Source organism: Stegostoma tigrinum, chromosome 11 (genome assembly GCF_030684315.1).
Source record: "Stegostoma tigrinum isolate sSteTig4 chromosome 11, sSteTig4.hap1, whole genome shotgun sequence".
NCBI classification, from domain to species: domain Eukaryota; kingdom Metazoa; phylum Chordata; class Chondrichthyes; order Orectolobiformes; family Stegostomatidae; genus Stegostoma; species Stegostoma tigrinum.
In genome coordinates, this window is record NC_081364.1 from 15,513,315 (window position 1) to 15,522,582 (window position 9,268).

General features: G+C 40.8%; 1 protein-coding gene across 1 annotated transcript in view; it reads left to right on the forward strand.

Moving 5' to 3' along the window:
* The window catches only part of slc38a3b (solute carrier family 38 member 3b), a 138,830-nt gene extending 132,481 nt beyond the window's left edge, over positions 1 to 6,349 (forward strand). The window contains exon 16 of the mRNA XM_048547513.1: positions 3,781 to 6,349. Coding sequence (XP_048403470.1) covers positions 3,781 to 3,885 — 105 coding nt within the window. The 3' untranslated portion in view covers positions 3,886 to 6,349. The remainder of the gene's footprint in view (positions 1 to 3,780) is intronic.
* The last annotated feature ends 2,919 nt before the right edge of the window (positions 6,350 to 9,268 follow it).

The following is a 9,268-nucleotide window of genomic DNA, read 5'->3' on the forward strand; positions in this document are numbered from 1 at the left end:
CTCTAATCAGCCCCACATAGCATGAGGCATACAAAAAGGTGGCATGATGGCTCAGTGGTTAGCACTGCTACCCTACAGTGCCAGTGGCCTGGGTTCGATTCCACCATCAGCGGATTTTGCATGTTCTCCACATGTCCGTGTGGGTTTCCTCCAGGTGGTGTGGTCTCTTCCCACAGTCTAAAGATGTGCAGGTTAGGTAGATTGGCCGTGTTAAATTGCTCACAGTGTCTTGGGATGTGCAGGCTACATGGATTATCAATGAAAAATGCTGGGTTACAGGGATATAGTGGGAGTGGGGGTGGGTGCTGGCTCTTCGGAATGTTGGTGTTGACTTGATGGGCCAAATGGCCTGCTTCCACACTGTAGGGATTCTCTGACTGGGTAAATCAACCCAAGTATGTGTTCTCAAAGAGGGAGCAAACCTTTTTGGTTCTGTTGCCCCCCCCCATCTCACTGGATAGGACTAGGGAAAGGAAATGTAAGCACAGATTGCATTGGCCTAGATCGTGTTGTAATTAGGAGACTAAGTTTTTCAAATGCACATTTGAACAATGTGTCAATCCTGACAGGTCACAAAGAGATAGTTGCGTGGCAGATGTTGATGGGCTTGGTTACTAAGGACGTCCTGATAATGAGTTTATTGCGTCATTCTGCTCATATTTATTTTACTGTTTTAAGGGATTTTTTAAAATTATGTGATGTTTGTTCCTCCTTTTCTCATCAGTGAATAAAAATATTTCCCTGTTAGACCAGGATTGGAGAAGTTGAAGTCCAGAATTCTTAAAACAGAATCCAGAAGAATTTTTGTTTTTAGCCGGCATATAATAGCAAGAGCACAAGGACACGTTTGAACTTAGTTTTGGGGAATGAAGCTGGTGAACTAGTATAAGTATCAGGTGGAGAGCATTTAAGTTATGGAGTGATAGAGTTGCCCAGCATGGAAACACCTTTTGGTCCAACTCGTCCATGCTGACCCGATATCCTAAATTAATCTTATCCTGATTGCCAGCATTTGGCCTCTAATTTTCCCTCTAAACCCTTCCTATTCACGTGCCCAACTAGATGCCTTTTTAAATAGTGTAAGTGTACCAGCCTCCACCACTTTTCTTGGCAACTCATTCCATACACACCTAAGTTGCCCCTCAGGTCCCTTTGAAATCTTGCCCCTCTCTCCTTAAACTTATGCTCTCCTAGTTTTGGACTCCCATACCCTGTGAAAAAGACCTTGGCTATTTACCCTATCCGTGGCCCTCGTTATTTTATAGACCTTTATGAGGTCACCTCTCAGGCTGTGCTCCAGGGGAAACAGTCCCAGGCTATTCAGCCTCTCCCTGTAGCTCAAACGCTCCAATCCTGGCAACATCCTTGTAAATCTTTTCTGAACCCTTTCAAGGTTAACAACATTTCTCCTATAGCAGGGAGACGAGAACTGAATGCAGTGTTCCAAAAGTGGCCTCACCAATATCCTGTCCAGATGGAACATGACCTCCCAACTCCTATACTCAGTGCATTGACCAATAAAGGCAAGCAACCCAAGTGCCTTCTTCACTACCTGCAATTCCACTTACAAGGAACTATGAATCTGTGCCCCAAGTTGTCTTTGTTTGTCGACACTTCCCAGGACCCCACCATTAAGTGTATAAATCTTGACCTGATTTGCCTTTGGTGAAATGATCACAATGCAGGGTACTTATGGAAGAGGACTAGGTCACATGAGAAATAAAATTTCTCCAGTGTGGAAAAGCTAACTCTACCAAGCTGTGGTGCATTAGAAACTGTACACTGGGGAGATCGTGGCAATGTATCTGAACAAGGAATCCAGAGGCTGAGATAGACGGTTCAAATCCCAACACATCATCTGATGGAATTTGAATTCAATGGAAAATCTGGAATTGAAAGCTAGTCTTACTAACAGTGATGTTATTGATTGTTGTCAAAAGCCCATCTCTACTGAAAGAAATCTGCCATTCTTACCTGCACTGGCTTATGCGTGGCTCTAAACCCACAGAAATGTCACTGAGCCCTAACTGCCCTCTGAAAAAAGATGCGGCCCACTCAAATAACGAACGATTAAGGATATTTAATCAATACCGACCTTTTCAGTACTACCCCTATCCCGTTGGCAGGTCAGTGGTAGGCCATCAAGGAAGCGGTGTTGACAGTTCAGAGCATGCAATCTAGAGTCCTCTGAATGTCCAGCACCTTAAAGGAAACAAAATGTGAAGTAAAGGAAGCTTCTAATAGATACCAAACACTCAATACTGCGGAAAACTAAAGGTGTATAAAAAGTGTAGGATTGAAACTACAAAGGAAATTACAAAAGCAAAGAAGGTTGTGCAGAAATATTAGACAATACGCAATAGGTGCAGGAGTAGGCCATTCAGCCCTTCGAGCCAGCACCACCATTCATTATAATCATGGCTGTTCATCCACATTAGCAAGTAAAGTTACAGAAAACTCAAAACTTTTATCTACAAACGCATAAAGAGCAGGGGAAACCTATGTGGGATGGTAAGAGTGTGGAGGTGAAGGATATTAGCATAGTGCTTAATGAATATTATGCATCTATTTTCACAATAGGGAGGGATGATACCAACATTATAGTCAGCGAAGAGGAATGTCATGGTAATTCAGTTGCACCACCATTGTCTGAATCTGTAATCATTGCAGTATTGCTTTTTCTAGCACAGCACAAGTCCATATTTGGGAGGGGACTGGGGATGTATTCAATTCCAACCCTGGAAGTGCTGGTAAATCTACTGAATACTTACAGAATAGCACCATAGCCATTTGTCTGTCTGCACCTACCCAAGAAATCCTTCCTGTCTCATCACATTGCTGAAGCTTGGTTGATATGTTAAATCCAAAGGTGCTGCATAACATATAATCCTTAGTTGACGGGCACCCTTTGTTTAAAACAATGAAGGGTTTTGACAGAGTACTGTTTCTATGACAGCAAAGTCTTAAGACACAATTGAAATAATTGGCAAAAACCAGGAGGGAGTTCAGACGATTTTTTTTTACACAGCTAGTTGTCATTATGTGAAATGCAGTGCCTGAGAGTGTCGGAAGCAAATTCAGTAGAAACTTTCGAAAGGAACTTGGAAACCAGCTTCAAAAGGAAACGTGTGAAGATATTAGCGAGTTTTGAGAAGATTTGTAGCTCAGGTTGAGGTTCTGGATGTGAGTTTGCTCGCTGAGCTGGAAGGTTAGTTTTCAGACGTTTTGTCACCATTCTAGGTAACATCATCAGTGAGCCTCCGACGAAGCGCTGGTGTTATGTTCCGCTTTCTATTTATCCAGTTAGGTTTCCTTGGGTTGGTAATGTCATTTCCTGTTCTTTTTCTCAGGGGATGGTAGATTGGCTCCAATATGTGAAGATATATAGAAAAGACCAGAGAAATTGAGCTAATGAATAGCTGTGACAAAAAGCCAAGACAGTCAATGTTCTCCTTCTGTCCATTTATTACAAGAATAGGAAGAGTTTAGAAGGATATGGTCCAAATGCTGACAAAACAGGCTAGATTAATTTAGGATATCTGGTCGGCATGGACAAGTTGGACCGAAGGGACTGTTTCCATGTTGTACAACTCTATGACTTGATACTACTTTTGATAATACTACTTTTGATATAAAGCATTTGGTTGAACTGATGTTGGTTTGATATTGATGCATTGCCATACTTCCTAAGTTACTTTCTCACCTGACTGCTCCCCACCCTTTAAATCTGGCAGAGTCCTGTATGCCTTATTAATCACTTCACTCTGCCTTATTTTCTAGGCTGTTTGCTTTGCAGGCCTGGGCGTTGTCTTCATGACCATGAGCCTGAGCTTCATCATCATCGGCTGGTCTACTGGGAGCAGCAACGTCAACGGAGGCCACTAGGCAACAGAGTGCCTCGCCCACTGAGAGCCAAGTGCCCCCTTCAGCACCCAACACCTTCACCCAGCAGGATAATCACTGTAGAAAATTGCCAACAAACCTGACCCCACTGTAATGAGACACACACTGCTAGTACTGTACATATATATAGTTTTGCACACCAACAATTTTTATATCATGTAACTGTATAGTGACGAATTGATGCAAGTACATTGCATGGGATTTTGTAAAACTGCAACATTTTTAAGTTATTTTGTATAGAGGTAGGACTGAGGTGACATTTTCAGTGTAATATTCTATTAAATAACTGGCTTAGTATAGTGTAGGGTCATAGGTATAGTTGCTGGGACTGAACTTAGCACCTTGGGTTGACTGGGGGGGCTGTCTTGTTAATATAATATATATATTTTACATTGTGTTCTTTTGACATAAATGAACATCATACAGAAGCATTTTAAAAGGTGGTTAGGAGCCTATTGAAAAACAAAAAAAAACATTTATTGTTCCCATTTTCAATCACCCTACTAAATACTGTGTGCAATTTTTGATGAAGCTAACAGTAGTTGAAATATCCGATTACTAATTTTCGGTAGGTAAATGCTAATAATCATGAACCATCCATGCCTGGCAGATGCCCTAGTGTAAACCTCTGAGTTGGATGAAGCTCCACGAGGTCATATGCTAGTGAGGTGAACAAAATCAGTTGGGGACTTCCAGTACCTAGAAACCCGTAGCCCAGAGAGTCAGTATGAGATCCTGAATCAAGTTCAACTGTTATTCCTCAAAGCTTGCATAACCCACTGGCTTATTGGCCCCTTGTATATAAAGGTATCTTGAAAGTACTGACTTGGGCGTGATACAAAAGGACTGACATCACCTATCAAATTGTAATTTAACATGACGCCTCTTAATTTTTTTATATTATTTAACCTGTTATTCTAATCAACTTGTTCAGAGGCGTTATTATACACCTCTGGAGCAGGTGGGACTTGAACTTGGGCCCGTGAATACTTCACAGATCAACTGAGTGCTTCACTTTTACTCGTTGAATCCGGACTAGTGGGCAAATTGTTCTCTGTTATGAAAAATATCCTGATCAAGACCCTTTTTTTTGGCCTTTTATCTCACAGAGATCACAAGCTCACCAGTGCTGGCCTGCCTATTCCGTCGTGACAAATATTGCAAAGCAATAAGTTCATGGTAAAGTTGGAAACCAGATGGCTCTGTTTATGGTGGGACAGTTGAAATGCAACGGGACATTGCCTCACATTTTGTGGCTTCCAAGCCTGAGAGTCCACTTTACACAGTTTGCAAAACATGTCCGCACCCCAGACCAGTGATGCTTGCTGCCACAGTGCACATTGGATTGGAAAAACATGGTTGCAATCCTGAAGACTACTTCTGCAAGGTGAATTAGTTGAGTGCCATACACTGAATTGCTTGCACTCAAGCTGAAGACTCAGGATCACATAAGGATATTTCCACCCTTGACTATGGTTCCACCAACCCTAGTGTAACACATCCACTGTAGAATTAATTGCTGCTATCCATCAGGGGCAGTGCCCGACAAAGAAAAGACACTGGGGATTGGAGAGACGAGCCAACCCTGTTTAAAACCATTTAGTTGGCAAGCCAGGTGGAGGAGGAAAGCAGGATGGTTGATTTCCTGCAGTCGTCATACATTGCTGCTGTTGTGAAGGCAGTTGCCTGTTGGAACCAGTGAGCAGAGCAAATATGTTCCATGCCCTATGTGGCACTGGCAACACTCACAATGATAGGGCCAGTCTTTCAAGATGGTCCATCCCATCAGGATGGCGGAGCTGCCTTTGCACCATCCCAATGGTCGAATGCCAACTGCTTGTAGGATTTAGAGATGGGAGAGATGAATGAAACAGTTAACATTAAAGTTCAAAACAAATCTAAAAAAAAGACTTTTTATTAACTAAAACCATTAATCAAAATGCTGGGGTTGGGAGGTCATCCTCTAACATTTAATAATTTAGTCTAATGTTTGTGTTATAATAAGTAAATAAAATGTCTCATTTTTCACAGGGAACTTAACTGTGAACTTTTAACACAGTGTGGTTGCAGAAAAATGGCTACTGGACTGTTAATACTGAACTTGTTTGCTGGTTTGGAAATATCCCGGCATGTTTATAAAATAATAATTCTGGGGGCGAAGAATTGATTTATTTTGTGACAATAATGTCGATGGCTTTGATTTAACAAAAGTGGATTTTACTTCTGACTCATGTAGTCCTATGCAATATTAATAGTTTTGGTGGAAATCTCCAGTAACCTTTGCTCTGAAGCTTTAAGGATTTATTTTTGTTAGATTGCATTGGTCGTATTTAGAAACAAGGCTTATTTGTCAGATTTCTTTACACAATATTTATATTTTATTAAATGTGTAATTAAATTTTAATTTAATAGAAAATAAAAAGGATTAAAGATTTTTAATATTTTACATTTGCGTAGTGGTGGAAAAGCCTTATAGAGCTATACCTGGGTGTGTGAACAAAGTTGTGTATGTTTTTGTAGATGACTTCGATAAATTACATAAAATACTTTTCTCTTACTAATCCTGTGCATTACCCTGTAAATTGTAATGCTCAATTTTGTTGAATGTACAGTAATCCACATAAGATGTGTGTCATACTGGTGTGTCAGGGAGGAACTAATATACATGATATGGTCAAGATTTGCAAGGTCCACTTACTCACCTCACCTCAACAAACTTATTCAAATTTTATAACACATGCAAAAGATTCAACACATTAGAAGGCAAATATACCTTAGTCCATTTGTTTATGATCTGCTAGTGTATGGAGCCCCTATTCTTGAATCCCACAATATGTCAGGCATTTGCTTCCTTTTTTTCAGAGCACCAGACTCTGTATTCCTCTTCCTGTTGCCTTCTAATCCTACCACTAATGCTGTCCCATTAGCATATTGCATATTCCTTTTGTTATTTAGCATGTTACGCAGGCTCTTGTCTGTTAATTCATTCAGCTTTGTCTCAGGGGTTAGCACTCGTTCTTGAACCAGAAGATTGTGAGCCTCACTGTTGCATAATTTAAGGTAATATTTCAGTATAATGTTGGGGGAGTGCTACACTGTTGGAGCTGCTGACTTCTGTATGAGACAATGCAATAGACACCCCAACTATCCTCAGCTGCAGTTATTGAAAGGAAAAGTTTTCTGGTCATTATTAGTTTGTCCTTTGTGGAATCTTGCCCCGTACAACTTGGTAGCTCTGCCTCCCTGGTTACGACATTAACTATGCATCAAATATACTTATTTGGTTGTAAAGTTCTGATGTTGAAATGATTCTCAGCTCCCACAATATAACTGTAATTTATTCCCTTTATCTCACTTTCAGCTGTTTATAGTTCGTGTCAGTTGTAAACCCTTAAAGTATGCTTTTGTCATGCTATCAGTCCCCAGTCCTTCATTGCGTCATTCCGTCTTCCCCGTGCTGTTCATCTCCTTACTAATGAACCTACAAAGATTTTCTCTGTGGCCAACCAGCTTCTCATTCTATTTTTGACTTTATTTCCTCTAATGATCTTCATCGTGTTTTTTTTAAATGATCTGCCCAAAGCCAGGAGACCTTCTCAGACTTAGAAAGTGGACGGTGCCCTGTCCTTTGGTTTCTTCGCACCATTCCTTCAGTTGGCTTCCCTTTTGAGCCAGAGCTCCTATTTTTTGTTCTGGAACCAAAGACTTCCAGTCAGTCTGTGGTCACCTCATTAATTGTGGCTGTGATCGTTGTTGCACTTATTTGAATCCTTAACTTAAATCCTTCTTTATGGGATTTCAAGCTGGCAACACACAGCTGCTCAATGGAACGCTGAGGGACTAGGGGTTGCAGTTAGGTTTTCCGGCTGGTGTTAATTATAGGCAGTTAGGAAGAGAAGCTTTTGATGGAGCCTTATGGCGAACCATCTTAGCCCTGCACATTTGCTGAAAAGAGACCGTTTTCAAGTGTTCGCAACACTTCATATCACCTTCCCATTCGTTAGGACTCTCCTCCTGTCGAATAAATTGTTCTGAATGTTCAAAATGTGGTAGTCTTTCATTTGTCCTGATGAGTGCAGGATGAAAAGCTTCTGCAACACATCTCTCTTTTTGGCAATGTTTGAACTGCGAAGTGTAATCAGAACATAGTTCAGATGAATGGGCAGGGAGGGGTGAATCTCATGGAAGCCTATAAAATTCTAACAGGAGTAGACAGGGTAAACACAGGAAGTATGTTCTTGATGACTGGGGTGGGGGGCGGGGGGGGGAGTCCAGAACCCAGGTTCACAGTCTAGTATTATGAGGTAGGCCATTCTCCTGAGAGCAGGAGAAATTTCTTCACCCAGAGAAAGGTACAACTGTGGAATTCACAAAAAGTGGTTGAAGCCAAAACATTGAATATTTTCAACAAGGAGTTCATAGGTCTAAAGGGATCATAGTGAGAAAGCAGGAGCAGAGTACTTAGATGATCATTCACAATCATATTAAATGGAGGATAGGGCAAAGGGGTGAATGGGCTACTCCGATTCCAGCCGTCTTTGGGAGATTATGACTGATAGACCAGATCCCTCAGTTGCTAAGTGTAGTAATCACCAGAAGATTTCAAGTACATGCAGTTCCTATTCACAATTGGAAAGGAGAGAAAGTGTTAGTATTCGGTAAATACAGCTTGTGTGTTGATTTGTGACCATATGCTAAAACAAAAATATGACTATTTTAAAACAAATGTGTCTTTCAACTTTTTGCAATACTGACACGGTATTGTTGATTTATATGTATCATAAAATAGTGACATTTTTGTTAGATAATGCGAAGAAGGAAAGGCTTTCTAAAATGTATGTTATTGCCTCCTTAAGTCTTGAGTCAAGACTGCTTTTTGAGACCCGGCTGTTCTGTGTCTGTTGGTGTTGAGTGGATCTGTATTGTATAAAAATAAAGTCAAACAATTTTAAATCTGATACATCTCATAAGGAGTTCATTAATTGTCAGAACAAGACAACCTGTCCTTTTTATTCGCTTGGCCTGGAATTTACATTCAGCTTGCATTGCTCTTCTGGAACTGCATCTCTCTTTTTGGCTGTCTTATGTTCATCTGAGAGTTTCACTTGCAACATCTTACCAAACTCCACCTCATTAACTACCTACTCTGTCCCAATAACATTCCTCCTGCGCATTTCTAGCCCCATTCAATCACCTGGTTAACAGATGATAGACCAGTGTACCTGCTCTAACTTCCATGTCAAGAATTCTCCAGTCTTGAGTTTGCCTGTGGCAGTGATGCAGGATTATTAATGATACAAGTCGTGCAGTTAATAGGGTCATTAACAAGCAATAATCCCCTTTAAGTGACAACTAACTTACATGC